The sequence below is a fragment of the Heptranchias perlo genome, chromosome 9 (assembly GCF_035084215.1).
Source record: "Heptranchias perlo isolate sHepPer1 chromosome 9, sHepPer1.hap1, whole genome shotgun sequence".
Lineage (NCBI taxonomy): Eukaryota > Metazoa > Chordata > Chondrichthyes > Hexanchiformes > Hexanchidae > Heptranchias > Heptranchias perlo.
The window spans coordinates 22,818,994-22,839,898 of record NC_090333.1 but is presented as its reverse complement, the minus strand read 5'-3'; the positions used below and the strand labels follow the sequence as shown (position 1 = coordinate 22,839,898).

General features: G+C 43.6%; 1 protein-coding gene across 1 annotated transcript in view; it reads right to left on the bottom strand.

The window, feature by feature from the left end:
* szt2 (SZT2 subunit of KICSTOR complex) overlaps positions 1-20,905 on the bottom strand; it is a 207,446-nt gene that overhangs the window by 83,733 nt on the left and 102,808 nt on the right. The window contains exons 52-58 of the mRNA XM_067990021.1: positions 15,616-15,798; positions 12,452-12,646; positions 10,979-11,160; positions 10,615-10,796; positions 6,519-6,616; positions 3,397-3,529; positions 1,388-1,515 (exon numbers count right to left, since the gene is read on the bottom strand). Of these exons, the coding sequence (XP_067846122.1) occupies positions 1,388-1,515; positions 3,397-3,529; positions 6,519-6,616; positions 10,615-10,796; positions 10,979-11,160; positions 12,452-12,646; positions 15,616-15,798 (1,101 nt within the window). The remainder of the gene's footprint in view (positions 1-1,387; positions 1,516-3,396; positions 3,530-6,518; positions 6,617-10,614; positions 10,797-10,978; positions 11,161-12,451; positions 12,647-15,615; positions 15,799-20,905) is intronic.

Sequence of the window (20,905 nt, the reverse complement as noted above, 5' to 3'; positions counted from 1 at the left end):
CTCAGTAATAGGACATTTAAGTTGATTTAATGCACAAGACCATATTTTCTGTAATAAAAAAAAATGCTGGAAATACTCAGCAAGTCAGGCAGCATTTGTGGAGAAAGAAACAGAGTTAACATTTCAGGTCGCTGACCTTTCGTCAGAACTAGAAGTTGAAGATTTAACAGTTTTTAAGCAAGTACAGAGCCAGGGAAAGGGGGGAGGGAGGGGAGGCAGGGAAGGACAAAAGGGAAGGTCTGTGATAGGGTGGAGGGCAGAAGTGATTAAATGACAATAGGGATGATGGTAATGGGACAGGTTAAGAAACAAAAGATGGGTCTAGAGGAGCTGTAAACAGCAGAACCATTACCAGCATCTGCTGTCCGAAAAAAATGGGAGCAGTGGTTATGATCTGAAGCTACTGAAATCAATGTTCAGTCCGGAAGATTGTAAAGTGCCTAATCGAAAGATGAGGAGCTGTTCCTCGAGCTTCATTGGAACAGTGTAGGAGGCCAAGGGGTAATTTATTACCCCTATTGTGTTGCAATCCAAATCAAAAGGATTGATTGCTTCAATTAAATAGCTTTTTATGATTACCACACTTCAAAATGGTCCATGATATATCTATTAATAAACTTTATTTTGGAATGAGACTCAGAGATCGGCTGGAATAAGGTCATTTCTCACTCAGTGTGCTCAAAACCACTCACTGGGATATAATTTATTATGAGTAAGAAAAATTCTAACTTCTCAACAAGAAAGGCCAACATCATTATTCAATTTAAATGTTCCAAGAATCCTAACTATGTATTTTGTAAATTTGGAATTGGACGTACTGAAACATTTAAAATGACTTTCTTTCCTTTGTTCTCTTCCACATGTCATAATTAGCAGCCGCTAGAAAACGAGAAGACCCTCATCTCCAGACTTCTGGATTCAAACTTTTTTTCCAGCAATAAAAACAACAACTAACACATTGCACTGCTCAGTTCTGCCATCATAGAGCAAAATCGTTATTCCTCTCCAGGGACTGAGACCTAGGTTCCAATTGTGCAAAGGCAATGCCTAATAGGCATTATTTTTCCTCTTCAAAAAATTGATAGTAGTTGGCTAGGATTCCAATCTTACTGTCATCATTGGCTGCACGACAACTAGTCAACCTCTCCCACATGTATTAAAATATGAAAGTCCAAATCCTACGGTTTACCTCACCGAGTGAATATAAAGGTATGCAGTGAGCACCTTCATCACCAGAAATAACAACATCTGGGTGCTGCTGAATTTTGTCTGTCAAACACATCAGTGCAAAGATCAATTTGGATTTGCACTTTGTAGTCAGCTAGCTAACTGGATTTGCAAGAGAAGACCTAAACCAAACTAACTACTAATTACAACACATCCATACCTTGTTCAGTACTGTAACGCCACTGGTGGAAATTGCGTCCAATCAGAATGAACTGTCTAGCAGAACCAGGACGAGTACTGGAGTGTTGACTAAGAGAATACGGCAGGTAAGTGGAACCGTGTGGAGAACTACAATACAAAGAAAGGGAGAAAACAGGGATAAAGTTTTGATTCAGAAAATGCATTACCTCTGAAGATAACAGTTGACAATCTTGTGGCTGCAGTCTCCTCCGGCCTTTCTAGAATAATGACGACAACAACTTATAATTATAGGAGGGATGATCAAACGCTTTGTCGAAGTGATGGGTTTTAGGGAGGGTCTTAATGGAGGAGAGCAAGGTGGAGAGGTTAAGGAATGAAATTCCAGAGTGTGAGCCCTAGGAGGTTGAAGGCACGGTCACCAATGGTGGAACAAAGGGGGGAGGGAAAACACAAGAGGCCGGAGTCAGAAGAATGGAGACTTCGGGAGGAGGGGGTAGTTGTAGAACTGCAGGAGATTACAGAGATAGGGAGGGGCAGGTCCATGGAGGGATTTAAATATAAGGATGAGAGGGCACTTCAAAACTGTGGAATTCCTGATCTTCTCAGTATTCTTTTCTCCTAAAATTTAGAGGCTTTTAAAACTCAAGGTTGGCTTACCTAATCACTGCTGCTTGATTTATATTGCCTTCTATCTAACCTCTCTTTTTAAATGTCATAATATCTTGTAATATAGGCCTTATCCCATCAACTAAGTTTCTGAGTCCCCGTGAAGTTGGTAATTAACTTAAAGCTACAATGACCAGCCTATACCCCTTCACATGAAAACGAAAAAACCTAGCGTGTATTACCCCAATCTAAGAAAAGCATAATATTCCTCGTGGAATGCTACTTACTACTGGGATTTTATGGAATAATTTTTGAAAAGTACATTAGACCAAAACGAATTGATCACAAAACATTAGAACAAGTCACAAATATGTAATACTTTTGTAGCAGAATGTACACTCATTGCTGCAGAACTTAAAAAGCACGTTCATCAAACAAGTCTGTGGAACATAAGAACAGCAATAGGCCCATTCAGTCCCTCGAGCCTGTTCCGCCATTCAATTAGATCATGGTTGATCTGTATCTTAAATGCATCTACCCACCTTGGTTCTGTAACCCTTAATACCCTTGCCTAACAAAAATCAATCTCAGTTTTGAAATTTTCAACTGACCTAGCCTCAACAACTTTTTAGGGGGGGCGAGTTCCAGGCGTGTGAAGAAGTGCTTCCTGATATCACCCGTGAATAGCCTAGCTCTAATTTTAAGGTTATGCCCCCTTGTTCTGGACTCCTCCGCCAGAGGGAATAGTTTCTTTCCATCTACCCTATCAATTCCTTTAATCATCTTATACACCTCAATTAGATCACCCCATAATCTTCTACACTCAAGAGAATGCAAGCCCAGTCTATGCAACCTGTCCTCATAATTTAACCCTTTTAGCTCTGGTATCATTCTGGTGAATCTGCGCTGCACCCTCTCCACGGCCAATATATCCTTCCTGAGTTACAGTGCCCAGAAAGGAACACAGTACTCTAAAGATGTGGCATCTCATCTGCATACATCAGTTTCGAAATCTGAGTGACTGTGGGCATAATTTCATTTTCATAGATAACTGCAGGTTGCATGCTATCTGTGGGAGGAGAAAGAGAGAGACAGAGACAGAGACTCATTTGCACTAGATCTCTTAGATGTGCTGCTCTCTTATGTGTAACAAACCTTGAGGTGGCAAGAGTTACAGACCCACAGCAAGCAAAACCTAGAGCATAAGCAATACAAAGCATGCAGAGAAAACCTTCATGCCCCTAAAGGGCTACAGAAGGAAAGTGTCTTTTGGCTGCTGTATCCGTTCAGAGGCATAAAAGGTTCATCACTCTATTTCTGTATTGCTTTGACTTAAACTCATACAACAGAGATGAAAGCATAGAGACCTAAAACCTAATACTAAGTTCCAACAATCCACGTCACAAATGCACCGAAACTAACCTGATTTTCTCAAAGATCTTGACAGTTGTATCAGTGGCAAGACTGCTGACCAAATTCACAATCTCGGTGAGAATGGAGCTGAGTAGAAATCGGGAGCCGATATCAACAGAGCACTGCTGTACCGAGGGACATCCTGCAAGACAACATCAGGATTGAGTCATTTCAAAGTGTTAAGAACAACACAGTAAAGAGGAGTGGTGCAGCACATTGGGAGCGGTAAGATGTAGATTAATGCCTGCAGCTTCCCAAAATGACGAGTTCCAAGGCCGTAGCTGTGCCATTGTGAGGAAGTGCCAAGTGAAAGTAAAATATTTTCTCACAAAAATATTGGGAAGCCCAGGCCCCTCTAGCAGCTGGATCAAGAGCACGGAGTGAGCAGTTTGCATGCCTCCCTCTCCTGGAAGTTTGTGTGTGGCGGGGACAACAAAAATACACTTAGAACATGGACAGAGCTAGGCCAAGCTATTAAATGGTATTGTATCCTGTGTGTATAAGAAATCTTCAATCAGTTTTATCAAGATTGTACACTTCAAACTGCAAGCCACAATATTATTTGATTTTAAAGCACTTCTACAAATTACTGTCAACTTAAAATGAAATCAAATCAATAAACCAGCTTTCAAGTCCCTTTTATTAGTGAGCTGTAGTAATGTAATAGTTGTGTTTATCTGAAGAGCTATCAGCCAGCCACGTACATTTCATTATCCACTTGGACTGCAGTCTGTTGTGCTGTCACCACACCAATAATTACCAGCAGCTCCAAAAGTAAACATGCCCAGCTTTCCATTGCCTTCATTCTTTAAAGGATTTGGGAACAGAGTTTTTCTCAAGTGATGGGGTCTTCTGAATTGCACTTTAGAAATCACATTCTGAGGTATAATATAAACACTAGTACAATATAAACTCTAGTATTGTACTTATGACCAAAATTTTCCTGAACAAGGTTAGCCTTCAGGCAAAAGATCACATTTAAAACAGCGACTACCACACTGCCCACTGTCATTATCTTTCAGCATCATCATGCATTACAAGTTTCTACAGAAATGAATGTATGGCGATTTCTGTTAATTGTATCCATGTAATTTATACCAATTAGTGTTAATTGTATTCAGCTGGTGGGTATCAATTGGGGACTCTCGTATCCATTTATAGGAGGGAGCTTATCTAAGGGGTGCACGGTTTGTAATGGGGATCTCTAAGAATAAAGGCTTTGAAGCAACTGAAGGCTAAGCTCTAGTATTCTATCCTTCTCTACCTGGCTATCTGACATTTTTTTACAATTTCTACTCCTTCTCTCCTACTTAAACTGTGAGAACAAATCATTGGATGTACTCTTATGACATATCATAGTGCTTCTGCAGGTTAATCCTAGTGAGTGTGCAGTTACTACAGGTAAGGATTCCATTAAAGCAAATATCAGGGAACTTTCTAGGCTTCCTCACCTCTAAATGCTCCATCACTCGTTGGTACACTGTATTCTGTCATTACATGTCACAAGGGGTTATCTTGCCTGTTAAGTTTCTCATATACGGTACTTGTAACTTTAAAAAGCCCCTGCTAACGGGATGTTTACAGTTAAGTCTACAAGTTAACAACTTCCAGAAAATGAACAAAGTTTCCCAACCGAATGAGCCTGCACACCAAATCATCCTGGCAGATATCTCCCTACAACCACCAGTCTGCCTCAGTTGGGGATTCACTCCCCAACAAGCTTTATGTGTTTAAACAGTGACACATCTTAAACCGCTTCACTAGGTAACCAAGATGAAGGAGCAACTTATGATGTAGATCTGGACCATTGTTCAACAACCTTTGAAAGTTTACTCATGTCTGCTAATTGTGCATTATCTTAGATTTTCATTGAACTTCCTCTACTTTACATATGCTTCTCCCACATCGAAGACAGACTGATTTCAACTCTTATTGATTAAATAGCAGATTAATAGCTTAATGGCGTTCAGAGGACAGCTGGTGTTGGAAAAGAGAAAAACTCCAGAACAAGCCTTGGTAACTGCTATTCAGATCTCCAGAGTCAGTGGATCATTCCACAGCTAAGGCTAGTCCTGGCTAAGGCTGGATAATCAGCTCTGAAGATAGACTATTGGCATCACTCTAGCCACTGAGTTTGTTATAGTTTATTGTACTTGCAGCTTCGCACAACTAGACTTGAAAAGATTTGTATTTTAATTAAAGTACTTTCAATATAAATACGAGGAGAGAAGAATGGATCCTAGCCAATTTAGGCCTACAATTTTACCAACATGTTGTGTTAGTGGACAAAAAGATGGATGAGAACAATTAAGCTGTACATCCAAAACCCAGTAAACATTTCCATTCATTAAGAGTGCATCTTAATACGTCCAAATGTAACTTGGACCAAGAAGCATCACAGATAGAAAAATGCCATTAACTTTAATTTTCAGCACTTGTACACAGGTCCCACGCCACATATCACAGTAATAAATAGATCAGAGTGGCATCTCAGCTTATCTACAAAGAATGATGTAGTTGACCTTTAATTTGCGAAAGAACGAACGAACTTGCATTTACATAGTGCTTTATCAAGTCCTCAGGATATCCCAAAGTGCTTCACAGCCAAAGAATTACTTTTGAAGTGTAGTCACTGTCATAATGTAGGAAACGCGGCAGTCAATTTGCACACAGCCAGCTCCCACAAACAGTAATGAAATAAAATGACCAGATCATTTATCTTAGGCGTTGCTTGAGCAGTAAATGTTGGCCAGGACACCAACATTGCCATGGGATCTTTTACGTCCACCTGAGAGGGAAGATGGGGCCTCGGTTTGACGTCTCATCCAAAAGACCACACCTCCAACAGAGTAGCATTCCCTCAGCACTACACAGAAGTGCCAGCCTAGATTGTGCACTCAAGGTCAAGCTTGAAGTCACAACCTTCTGACTCAGGGGTGAGAGTGCTGCCATTGAGCCAAGGCTGATACCTAAGGTTTAATGTTTTATTCCTCAGTTTAAAATACAAACAGTTCTGAAAAGACAAAATTTGTAGTTAATTTCATCCATGGATATACAAGAATTTTAAGTATTTCATGTCCAAATACAGCAACTGTTCAGGATTGTATAAAGAATCCAGAATATGTACTCACCCAGTCTACCCATGAATGCCATCCATTGCTGGCAGGTGACATGGAAGAGTTGATGAAGAGAACCCAGGTCTCCTTCCTCCAGCTGACCAGTCCGCCTCCTGCAGAGAATGGACAAGCAATGGCAATGACCTTTTTAATGCATTTCACCTGCATATATCAAAGCTACATACATTATACTGGGGCAGTACAATAGTAAGTCATTTCTAACCTACGTAAATTGGGACAAGGTCAGATTTTCACTATTAATTGAGGACTATTAAATACTCTCTCCCCCATAGAAATAAATTGAAGTCAATGGGAATCAGGGGAAAACTCTCCAGTGGCTGGAGTCATACCTAGCACAAAGGAAGATGGTAGTGGTTGTTGGAGGCCAATCATCTCAGCCCCAGGGCATTGCTGAAGGAGTTCCTCAGGGCAGTGTCCTAGGCCCAACTATCTTCAGCTGCTTCATCAATGATCTTCCCTCCATCATAAGGTCAGAAATGGGGATGTTTGTTGATGATTGCACAGTGTTCAGTTCCATTCGCAACCCCTCAAATAACGAAGCAGTCCGAGCCCGCATGCAGCAAGACCTGGACAACATCCAGGCTTGGGCTGATAAGTGGCAAGTAACATTCGCGCCAGACAAGTGCCAGGCAATGACCATCTCCAACAAGAGAGGGTCTAACCACCTCCCCTTGACATTCAACGGCATTACCATTGCCGAATCCCCCATCATCAGCATCCTGGGGGTCATCATTGACCAGAAACTTAACTGGACCAGCCATATAAATACTGTGGTTACAAGAGCAGGCCAGAGGCTGGGTATTCTGCGGCCAGTGACTCACCTCCTGACTCCCCAAAGCCTTTCCACCATCTACAAGGCTCAAGTCAGGAGTGTGATGGAATACTCTCCACTTGCCTGGATGAGTGCAGCTCCAACAACACTCAAGAAGCTCGACACCATCCAGGACAAAGCAGCCCGCTTGAATGGCACCCCATCCACCACCCTAAACATTCACTCCCTTCACCACCGGCGCACAGTGGCTACAGTGTGTACCACCATCCGCAGGATGCACTGCAGCAACTCACCAAGGCTTCTTCAACAGCACCTCCCAAACCCGCGATCTTTACCACCTAGAAGGACAAGGGCCGCAGGCACATGGGAACAACACCACCTGCACGTTCCCCTCCAAGTCACACACCATCCCGACTTGGAAATATATCGCCGTTCCTTCATCGTCGCTGGGTCAAAATCCTGGAACTCCCTTCCTAACAGCACTGTGGGAGAACCTTCACCACACGGACTGCAGCGGTTCAAGAAGGCGGCTCACCACCACCTTCTCAAGGGCAATTCGGGATGGGCAATAAATGCCGGCCTCGCCAGCGACGCCCACATCCCATGAACGAATAAAAAAAAAGACATTAACCTGATAAAACCTACTAATCAGTTGTACAATAGGCAGAGATTTAGAGAATAAAAGCCAGATACAAAAGAGAATGAGCACAAGAACAAACATCAGAGAAATCAATCCACAGCACTTTATCCCAACATACTTGGATATATTTATAAATGATGGCCGTGTCACCCAGACCTTTCAGTGAAAGGTCCAGTGAGACACAAGGCATTGATTAGTAATCATCTTCCTGCTACAGAAAAACTATTGGGAACATGGTCCACACTATGTACATGTGCACCCACAGAATGTAGACTCATATGAATAGGCATATCGTAACCAAAGATACATGGGGAGTAATTTGAACCCTGTGAAACCCGACCCAAATGCGCCACAAATACGCCTGCTTCCGGTTTAACTGCAGCTGGTATGGGAGCGGCTCTGGAGAGACAGGTCAGTGAATATAATATGTAAATGAGGTGGTGTTCCTCAGATTTTGGTAGCCATTTGCATTTAACGGCTGCAGGCCAGGTTTCCCAGAGCTCGGGAAACACGGCAGCTGAGGGGAGGCGGGAAATGACAGATCCAGCAGGTAAGTACTTTTCCAGCACTGCTTGTGAGCCAGGAGGAACAGGAGTGCTTCCCTCTGCTCCTCAAGTACATATTCTGCTGCAATCTCTCCCCCCACCGCATGATCAGCCGACCCTCCCTGCTGCGTCCTTCTAACGCAGGCTTCCCACCAGTCAGCCGGCCAGCCTCTCATTCTGGCTGGCTGGCGGGAGTCGGATTAAAACAATTCTAATGAGGTTCTGCCGTTAAATTCGGCAGGACCTCCTCCTTCCTGGTATTTCCGGGTTTCCCGGCCGCTGACACGCGCTCCCGTTCTCTTCCCGCCTCCCCAGAAATATCGGGGCCATGGTCTTTCCAGCATATTCCCGCGCGAGACTAGCAGAAGGGCTGTGTATTAGGCCAAAACCTGGCTCTCGGCCTCCTCTGGCAGTTTCCATGGGGTCTTTTAAGGGGGTGAGCCTCCACCCACCCCAAATAAGGCCAGCAGCATAGGAGAGAGTGTTGCCAAAGCAGCGGACTCCCAAATGGGAATTCCCGCAAGCCTGGCTCAGAGCATATCAGTAGGTGGGTTCACAGAGAGAAAGTAAGTGCATTGGCTTTCCGATCGTCAGAAATGGGCCCAACTTGGGGGTCCAGGTCTGGGATGTAGTTTAGATCCCTGAAGAAATTGTGATTTTTATTCACATAGCAGAGGAATGGGACTAATTGGATAGCTCTTTCGAAGAGCTGACACAGGCATAATGGGCCAAATGGCCACCTCCTGTGCTGTACTCACTATGATACGATACATTCCTAGATATGCATCTCAAGCTGTGACAGATCAGATGTGCGTGGTTTCAATTTGTTGCTATATCACTCACTGGCCTCTATCCACACCATTAAATAAAAACCACAAGCAATGAACGTGGTCATATACAGTCCCCACCACTTGTAGCAGGCGCGTTCATGCGAACGTGATTTGCCTGCTTTGCCCAATGACCGGTATAATGTGGTAGCATTAATAAAATTAAAAATCACAATGTTCAAAAGTAACATCCTTTAAAAGCTCTAAACAGAAAGGATTGAGTTACTACTGCTTCCTTGTACTAGTGTATCTCCAAGCCACATAGTATTTATGCCAATACAGACTACACAATCTTAATTCCACGTAGCAGAACCACTTTAAATAATAAAACTGCTCTGCCCTGGTCAATTTCAAAGATCCTGAACCGTTGCCACCATGTTTGTGATTGACCCAGAAATTGCTGGAAAAATAACAGTGAGTTCACGGCGCCCGCCATTATCAGTGCGCAAAAATCCCAACAATTTGTGGCGAGGAAGAGTTACGCCATGAGTTGCGAATCGCCACAAATTGCTGGACGATTTGCGCCGTTCCACCGTTAGCCTCGCAAAAACAGGAGCTCGCCGTCAACCTCCCCACGAGTGTCAAGAAATTGCTGCATTTGCGTCGTAAATACGAATGAATCTCACACAGACATTTAGGACTGCTAATTCATGTGGTAAGGACCCTATTAATAACGTGATTTATGGTCCTGCCATGAAACTCAAGCCTGGAGGGGCTCAGGAAGGTAACAACTGAAACTGTGGAGTCTCACTCCTGCAGGAAGTAAATTGTTTCTAGAGGTTTTTTTTATATTAATTTAACTCTAATTTGACTTGAATTCACCCTATTTCCTTCTCTGTCATTCGCTCTGTTTCTTTCTTTATCCTTAAATTTAATTGGTTAAGGAGATGGACCATTGGACCCGATGTTCATGAGGTCCCAGATGCCCCATTGACATTGCTACGATATTTGCAATTCACACGTCCAGTAATTTGCAGTGTAAAAATAACACGATCTGAAGAGTGAGGTAAAATATCCAAATCACGGTGCTCGCTGCGAGATGTGCTGCTCCAGCAATTTCTGAGCCAATGTCTTTCAGAAATTAATACTTAATAAGGGCGTGATTCAAATACATTAAAACAGTGCTGCAGGGCGAATGGCAGTGGATGGGGGCAGAAGGAAGGTGACCCCGAACAGCTGCTTGAACTGCCCAAAATATCCGGCCGGCTTAATACGCCAATGGCACTGACAAATGGTTAGCGCCATTTGCCCGACATAGACGGCTGTTCAGGATAAAGGGGAGCGGTGTAAGTGGTGGGGACTTTACCTTCTTAAAGCCGCCTGCCTCTGCGTTTGCTCCAGTTCCACTGTGGATGTTCGCTCGTGACTTGAGGACTGTTTCAAATGCTCCGTTTTGTGCCTGCGACGAATGCGACTGTCATCGGTCCTTTCCAGAACAATATCATCTGTGGTCTTGGGAGTGCCAGTGTCGGAGAAATCAGTCTTACTCTGAAACATGTAAGGATTCCCAGTTACTTTTCACCTCAAGGGAGACCATGTGCCTGGCTCTGCAACACACAGTGACATTGCCACCACAGTTGTGGTATGGTGTGTGCGCGCAGTTCACTGTGTTGCAACAACATTTCATGCTTTGGGTGTAACATTGCAGGCCTCAATGATTCTACACTCACCAGCATATCCCAGAAACTGCGTCGGCCTGTCTTGCTTGTCGGAGTGGTGGATTCTGGGTTACATGTGGTGGAGGTTGGGATAGGTACAATATGCACGGGTACAGGTCTGTTTTTACTTCCAGTTGTGCCGACAGAAAGGATAGTCGCTTCCTTAATCCCTGAACCAGACCTGCTGAGTCGGCCTGATCAGTCAGTAAAAGAGAAGAATGAAATGTTAAGAAATACTTGCAATGTGAAAGGCTTTTATAAATACATTTGTAGCAAACAGGAAGGGAAAACCTGGGACCCTATGAAAGATTCCAATAGGGACATTATATCAACTGAACAACAACTTGCATTCATAAAGGACCTTTAACGTAGAAAAACGACCCACAGAGCTTCACAGAGGTGTAATCAGACAAAAATGGACGCAGAGTCAAAAAGAAAATATTAGGAGGCGTGACCAAAAGCTTAGTCAAAGAGGTGGATTTTAAAGAGGGTCTTATAGGAGGAGAGAGAAGTGGAGGAGGAGGGAATTCTAGAATGTGGGGATTAGGTGGATGAAGGCATGGCCGCTGGGGTGAATGGAGGGCAGGGATGCACAAGACCGGAATCAGAAGATCAGAGTGGTCTGGGGGAGTTATAGGGCTGCATGAGGTTAAAGAGATAGGGAGGGGGCGAGGCCATGAAGGGATGTAAACACAAGGATGAGATTTTTAAATGGGAGGCATTGGAGGATCGGGAGCCAATGTAGGTCAGCAAGGACAGGAGGGATGGGTGAGTGGGTCTTGGTGTGGGATAGGATATGGGCAGCAGAGTTTTAAATGAGCTGAAGCTCAACCTATCCCACTTGAAACTGAAACCCAACCTTATAGTGAGCACCTTTCACATATCAATAAGCATTCTCACAGCTCTGCAAAAATGTCCCGTACAACTTGGTTATTGTTTATAACAGCATTTTTCTTCTATACTGTAAGACCATAAGAGATAGGAGCAGGAGTAGGCCATTCGGCCCCTCGAGCCTGCTCCGCCATTCAATGAGATCATGGCTGATCTGATTTTTACCTCAACTCCACTTTCCCGCCCTTTCCCCATAGCCTTTGACTCCCTTGCTGATCAAAAATTTGTCTAACTCAGCCTTGAACGTATTCAATGACTCAGCCTCCACAGCTTTTTGGGGTAAAGAATTCCAAAGATTCACGACCCTTTGGGAGAAGAAATTCCTCCTCATTTTCATCTTAAATGGGTGACCCCTTATTCTGAGACTATGCCCCCTAGTTTTAGATTCCCCCATGAGGGGTAACATCCTCTCAGCATCTACCCTATCGAGTCCCCTCAGAATCTTGTATGTTTCAATAAGATCTTCTCTCATTCTTCTAAACTCCAATGAGTATAGACCCAACCTGTTCAATCTTTCCTCATAAGACAACCCTTCCATACCCGGAATCAACCTAGTGAACCTTCTATGTTGATGTGTGAATTTTGAACTCTTACCATTGCCGATGTCACTCTCTGGTGTGACCATGACTGGACTGTACGACTCCACACAGAGTGGACACTGGAGTATTCGAAATTCCATAACAACATCACAAAGAGCATGACGGAGAGCATTCTGAAGTTTGTCAGTAAGTTGCAGTAGACTAATGTTTCCTTGTTCCCAGATATCAAAACGTACAAGGGTGTTTGGGTCTAAGGAGATAACACAGTGATTAGACTCAGCAATTAAAAGGTTCAGCTGTACAATCAATCTAGGGATGGTCAGTTATACCCACATTCATGTGCAACGTAGGTCTGTTAAATCACATTGCTGCTCAGATACCACATTGCACTCCGGGCATGTGAGACCAGGAATGAAATTTGCAAAGTGCTAACTGTCCTTGTGAGTCAATAAGTGAAGAGAAGGTCCCACTGAATTGGAAACAAGCCAACATAGTACCTCTTTTCATTAAAAAAGCAACAAGACAAAACAGTTAACTATGGACTCATTAGTCTTACATTAGTGACAGACAAAATAATAGAATGAACATTAGTAACAAATAATAGTAGATGGCAGCCAAGGTAGTCTCAGAATGGGGAGGTGCTGCCTGACCAACCTGCTTGACCTTTTTGAGGAAGTGACATTCCAGTGGACATTGGAAAGCCTTATGATGTAGTGTACCTGGCCTTCCAGCAAATCTTTGATAAAATTCTGCATGACGGGTTGCTAAACAAGCTGAAGGTAAAATCTGTCCTGGGTAAATCTTGGAGGTGATAAGGAATTAGTGTAAAGGAGGATGCAGCAGGTACTAGTTAGAGGAATGACAGTTGGGGAGATGCACAAAGTGGACGTGCTGACATCAAAACTATTTCTAAACTATATTAAAATTATGAAGGGATGGGACAGACTAGATAGAAACAGTCTATGCAGTGACTACAGGGTCTAGAACAAAGGGACATAAATGTAAGAGATTTAGGACAGAGGGCAGGAGAAACTATTTTTACACAGAGGATTGAGAGACTGTGGAATGCACTGCCAGAGTTAGTGGTTTGAAGCAAAGACCATGTCAACATTTAAGAATAGGTTAGATAGGTGGCAGAAGGAAAAGGGCTATGGGAAAAGAGTGGGCACACAGGATTAAGACTACTGCTAACATGGAGAATAAACAACAACATGGACTGGTTGGGCCGAATAGCCCGTTTCTGTCCTGTAATTTCTATGTAATTCTTTGTAACCAGGATTCAGAAATGCACTGTAAGTTGGTCAAAATCACTGACTGAACTAAATTAGGGGAGCAGTCAAGGAACTGAAGAAGGACCTAGTCAAAATTTGCAACTGATCAGAACTATGGCAGATGCAGATGAAACTCAATACAAAGGTGGCAAGGAGTTACACATTGGTAGAAAAAGAGTGCAGCATGCTTACTCCATGAATTGTGTCAAAGTGGCTAGGGGAGAGGTTGAAATAGATCCAAGAGTGATGTAAACTCATTATTCACCATGACTGGCCACTGCAGAGCAGCAATCCCAATGCAAACAGAATGCTACGCCCGTACTGCCAAATAAGTAGAGTGTACAACTGAGGCTGTCATGCTGAAGCTATATAGTGCTGTGCTGAGGCCATACTATTCAAGGTGCGACACTGCAGAGCACTATACGCACATACGAAGATGACGGGCAGAGAAAGACCAGCTGGTCCATCATGCCTGCCCGACATTTATGTGCCTGGAGCACTTGTCCTCGTCCTCGTCCTCCTCCTCCTCCTCCTCCTCCTCCTCCTCCTCCTCCCCACCCCACCCCCCCCTCCTCCTCCTCCTCCTCTGTCCTTCCTCCCACAGCCTTTTAATCTCCTGGGGAGGCAAAAAAAACAGGCCACTAAGGGGGGGTGGGTGGAGGTGGAAATAACTGGAAAATTCCTCTCCAACCCCCTCAGTTTCAGCATGACAGCCTAAAAGTCATCAAAACACAAGGGAAACATCCAAGCCCTGGAAGCAATTCAGGGAAGGCCGATGAGCCTCATCCTAGTATCAGAGGACTGAGTTACAAAGAAATGTTAGAAATTCTAATTTTTCAGCTTTGAGAGGAGGTAATTGAAAGGAGATCTTATAGAGGCATAAGATACTATGGAATATTAAGTGGAAGAGAAATATTTCAAGCTAAGTATTCCAACCTTCAACATCAACACCATTGCTAAGTTCCTCACCATCAACATTTTAGGGGTCATCATTAACCAGGAGCTGAACTGAACCAGCCACATCAACACCATGGCTACAAGAGCAGGGCAAAGGGTGGGTGATCTACGACATGTACCCCCAAAGCCTGTCCAGCTACAAGACTCAGAGGCGTAATGGAATATTCAACAAATGCCTGGATGGGTGCAGGCACAACGTTCAAGACAGAGCAGTTTGCTTGACTGGTGCCCCTACCACTGGACTCAACGTTCACACTCCCCCCACCATCAATTCACTGTAGCCACAGTATGTACAATCTACAGAATGCATTACAGCAACTCACCAACGTTACTTCAACAGCAGCTCCCTCCCTTGTGACCTCTATGACCAAGAAGGATAAGAGCAGCAAGTGGTGGGAATGACATCCCCGGAATGTTTTCCCCCAAGTCACACAGCACCCTGACTTGGACATATCACATTTTCTTCATTATCGCTGAGTCAGTATCTTAGAATTCCCTGCCTAACACCATTGTGGAAGCACCATCACCACAAGGACTGCAGCGGTTCAAGGAGAAGGCCCACCATTACCTTCTCAAGGCTAATAGGGATGGACAGTACACGCTGCCTTGCCCGCTTCACCCGCATCCTGAGAATAGTTTTTAAAAAAATGTCTCACCTCACCGCCCCCCAATAGTTTCCAGCTATCATGAAGCTGGCAGTGTGAAATCAAACAAATTAAATAAACATCTAATGCTGTAACAGAATATGTTTCTAGTTCAACTGTGCAGTCTCATTCTTCCATCCATCACCAGTGATTATTTTTTAAATAAAAGTTTCAGCATAATGGAATGGATCTTTCTCTACAACTACACTTAAATGCATAATTTTAAAAAAAATTTATTCTTGGGCATGTCAGCGATGCTCGCAAGAAGCATTTGATGCCCGTCCCTAGTTGCCTGGAGGGCATTAAGAATCAACTATATATTTATCTATTTGAAAATACAGTACTACCTGATATTTTCCCGTCAGAGGTGCTCTCATGCCTGGAGACACTGGTCAACTTGTTGAAATCTGCCTCCTGGATGAGATCCATGGCAAAGCATAGTTTGGAAGGGTCTGTTTGTTCTTGTTGCTGTGTTGCCGGTAAGGGGTTTCCCTGCTGATCCACAATGGACAAGGCGATGCAGGCAATGCCTGGGGTAAACACAGATCAAATAAAATGATTATAACCAGTACGTGGAACATGTATAAAGCTCACTAAGTGATATCTAAGCAAGAAAGTTACCTGAATTTATACACTGTTGGCTAGTGAACCAAACCAAAATATCTCTTGATCAGGTCATTGTCACCTAAATTTTACAGCTTTATTTGGTTTGTACATAGCTGTTTCTTGACCACTCAAATGTACAGAACAACACTAGTTCACTCCAAATTTTCAGAAGAATCTGGACACTTGTGGCATTCAAAAGTCAGTTGAAACAGACATGTACTGTAAGCTTTGGTGCCCAGCTGTTACTTCAATTCGGAGAATGCCAATTTGGCCTTTTCATTTGTCTCTGTCTTAAAAACTGGATTCCATGAGAAACATACACTGAAGCACCAATTGTAGAGATACACATCCCCTCCTCCACACATTAGCAGTTAGAGGATGATCAACATGGGGTTATGAAAAATTGGGGATTTCTACCCTGGGATTTTCAGTACATGCAGAATATTGAATGAACCAAAGTAAACCACTGAAGTGAACTCTTTGTGCATGGGATATGGGAGTAGCAACATTGTCATCATGTCATGTCAATACCCTCAGTCAACAGCCAATCTTACAGACACATTGCAAATAGTAAGCGTCTTTATTCGTGAAAACGCAAACTACAACTTGAGTCTTCAAAATAGCATTGATTAGAATTGCGATACACGATCATATCATTTAGTAAGTGCTGTTAACTTTTTACAACAGAAATGTTATGAAGGGATGGAAGAGCAACGTGGCAGGGGGCAAGCTTATATGTACCTTGTTAACTGCTGAGTACAGGATCAGTACATCAAGCACACCTGTAACTTGCTAACTACCCTGCATAATAGATGCAATAGTGTGTTCATCATACATTGCACTGTAGCTGAAGCTCACCGCGTTTGTGTGAAAATGCACCATCACGAACAAAACAACAAGGAGTCAATGAAATGGCATGAAACAAGTATTCAATGTAGTGGTTGAGAAACTAAAAGCCAAATGGACAACATTGGACATTGCTTTATAATAATTTTACCCCATCCCAATAATATTTCAGAAAATCCTTCTGTCCAATTTGTGCTCACATCATTCAGTGTGGGTAACCCACCCAGTAAAATCGGTGGGTTCCCCACGCAATCGTAAGTAAATTGAAGCCACTTACTGCGGCTTCCAGGTTTTGCGCTGGAAAGCTGCGCAGCAGGTGGACTGCGCACCCGCATCATAGGCGGTCAGCTGGAGGAGCCCTATTTAAAGGGGCAGTCCTCCAATGACTGATGCTGCAGAAAGGAGCCAAAATTACAGCATGGAGCAGCCCAGGGGGAAGGCTGCTCACAGGTTTAATGATGCCTCATTCCCGGTCCTACTGGATGGGATGAGGAAGAGGGGGAGGACCTTTTCCCCGGCGGACAGGAGGAAGTGGCCTGCCTCTGCCACCACGAAGGCCTGGCTCGAGGTGGCAGAGGAGATCACCAGCACCACCAACATATCACGCACCTGCATACAGTGCAGGAGGCGCTTCAATGTCCTAAGTAGGTCAGCCGAGGTGAGTATACTTACTCATTCCCCTACACTCCGTCTGCCACATCACCGCCCCCACCCCACATCTCCTTCTGCACTGCCAACACTACTCTGTCACATCACTCCTCACACCCACTCAAAGCTCATCCTCATCTTACCTGCACTTACTCACCTCGCCAGTACTCATCCCACCACTACCACTCAACCCAATCCTCATATAATCTCATGGCTCTGTCTCATACTCACCCTCTCATGCATCTCTTTCACGGTCAGCCTCACCCCACCTGCCACTACCTGTGCTGTAGCCACAGGGCATGCATCATGTATGTGTAGTAGGAAGCGTAAGGCAAACGTGTTATGAGCATGAAGGGGATGCACAAGGCTGTTTGAGGGTTTGTCATGGTTTTTACTTATATTTGATTTCTGATCAACTCACATTACATATTATATTGTCACCACTACTGCCACGTCTTGGCCATTCTTGACTGGCTTGCGCACTAATGCCCTTTCATGAGGTTCTCCGTGAACACCCTTGATGCCACCCATTGGGTCACCCTACAGTGGGTGTATGTGTAGCTGCACGACTACTTTGTGCAGGTGCCTGTTGCACAGCACTGTGTTGTGTAGCTCCACATGGCGGAGGTGAACGGCATGCTTGGCGAGGCTGGTGATGTTGCTCGTCCTCCAATGGAGTGATGAATGCAGCAATGGACCACCCCACCCCCCCCCCCCCATCCTGATGGTGTGAGAGCGAGGGGGTCCACAAAGTAGGTAAATGTGTTTGGACACCAGAGTTTAGGGTATGATTTAATAATTTGGAGTGTGGAGACAACGGTGTGGCAGGCAAAACTTGTCTGAGGCGACAGAGTGCTCTGGTGCAATGAATGAGGGTTTACCCCGCACCTGTTAAATGGACCTTGGCAGCTGCCACTGGTTGCTGGCTGCAACACGTCTGTTTAAACAGGGAGTGTTTCCCCCAGCATTGGAAACACGCTCTGGGTAGTCCAAAATCCGAATCCTCCTAAAATCTCCAACTAATGAGGTCTGTCAACGACCTTAAGTATCCAGATAATGATCTTAAGTGGGATCCCGCCACCTTTGATTGCCGGTGGAAGTCCCGCATGCGGGGGCTGTGCGCGCACCGATTCGTGTCATTGGGGAACCCGGATGTGGGCGGGTTGGAGCTGGGCTCCGGACCCGCTCCAGGAATCCCCAATTTTAGGAGCCACGAACTCACCCGCTCAGCCATCCGAAAATTGACCCCATGCTTTCCTTTTTCTTTTTCCACTCTCACTCCTTCTCACCTAAAGCTTCAGAAATGTTGGATCATTATAATATGATGATGCCCAGTGGACTGAGTCATAGCCTTTTCTGATTTTGTTTATTTAAGCAGTTGGAAAAATCTAGTAAACTTACTTTTTTTGCATATATTTGGATGAAATATATTAGTATCCTTTTAAAGTGCAAGAAAACAATAACTTACATTTATAGAACACCTTTAGATAATAATAAGAGACATTTGAGACACGGTGAGGAGTTGGGAAAAGCTTGGTTGAAAAGGTGGGTTTAAAAAGTCTTTTAAGGGTTTAGGGAGGGGTTTCTGGAGAGTGGATCTGAGGGGTGGAAGGATGAACAGGAGGCCAAATTCAGGAGACTGAAAGGTGCAGGAGGGGATGCAAAGTTGGAGGAGATTGGAAAGGTAGAGTGGCACAAGGTTGAGAATGGATTTCAAGATGAGGATGAAGATTTTAAATTCAATGCATTTGATGACTGAGCCAGTGAAAATCAGGGAGGATAGGGATGATGGGAGAGAGAAAATAGAACCTAAATACTGACACGATGGCATCATTGCTTCTACACATTTATTGGTGAGCTTGTGCTATCAGTAATTGTGTTTGATGACTATCATTATTGGGCATTGGCTGGGTTGTTTTAGACATTGTGCACTAGTATGGAATGGCTGGCAAAATGAAAGTACCAAACAAATGGAATCAAAGAAATGTATAATATTAGATCATTGAACTTAGCAGAGTGGTAGGTGGAAAAATCTACAAGTACAAGGCTTCCAAACTGCATGTTGGAGCAAAATGTTAAAATAAATGTACCGTACCAGGCTGTGCTGTGTGTCTGGACAACCAGAAGATTAATTGTTTAATTTATAATCAATTCTACTTCAAATATTTACACAGTCCCACCAACATTCTTCACCACACCTACTTCCATGGGCACACAATGAACCCAGTGTATTTGATACTGGCTAGAAGCATCTTAGTTTTTCCACAGCAAGCCCAAACAAAGAATAACCACACTAACTTGAAACACAATTACATCCTCACAAGGAGCAATGTCTATTGCAAAGCTCTGAAAAGGTGCAATGAAACTGACTTCTTTGCACCATTAGACCCCCTCCTACATTAGCATGCAAACTAAAATTGGGTAATTTCAGAAATCTCATTTATGCCATGAGAGATTTACAATTTAATTTAATAGTAGGCAATGACACTTACAAGTGGAAACAGAATATTCAATTCCTGTAATAGAACCAACTGAAGTTCCCCAACTATTGAAGGGAACAGTTTCTCACGCAACCAACAGTATGTCTAGTGTAGTCTATAACAAGTTATTTCTTCTGGTACATTACATATCTAATAGTCACAAAAATTTTCCAATTCTGAAATACACAAGAATATAAATAACTTTTCTGAAGAAGTAAATGGTTGACAGCTTGTAAGAAGGGCCATTTGGAACTTGTCAAATCTATATACAAACTGCACAAACTCCTGCTGTAGCTATAAAAGTTTATTTTTTCCTATAAATTTATAGTTTTAAGGTCACCAAGATGTGAGTTACCAGGTAGAAGAATTGAACACCTTTCTACTTCAGACATCCCTATATTCACACCGTTCCTGCTCCATCCCGATTTTAAAATACAGGCGTTTGAAGCGTCCGCACAAGTCAGGCAGGAGCCTCACACATGTATGGTAATCAGGGCCCTATGATGTCAATAGTTCCTCGGGGCTCCCTCCTCGCGAATTGCTGACCCCCGCCCCCCCACCACCCCACCCCAGGATGCCACGTGCTGCCCCATCCCTGCACTGTATAGGTGGCCAATTTCATGCAATGACTCCATACTTGGAAGATTTTCCTCACATCTTAATGTTATACTAAGTGTGAAGTTAAGACAACTTCTACCTGAATCAATCATCTCAATTCTTTTAATATTAGACACCCACAGTTCATAGCAATTTCATTGGGACCTCGTGAGTCATTAAATCAATGCAGACTATTGTGCGAAGCATCACCTTGGAAACTCAAGTTCAGCTTTAGCAAACAAGAGCAATACCCAGATGTGTAAAGAAGTAACAGTGCGGGTATCAAATTCAACGGTGTGGGAGAGTCAACACGAACCACAATTATCAGGATGTACAATATCATACAACCTAAAGAATATCTACATTCTAATGTTAAACATGCAGCAGAGAGCAATAGCAGAACATGCAGTGATATCATAACCCACCCCGCTCCCCACAGAAGTTTGCACACTAAAAAGAT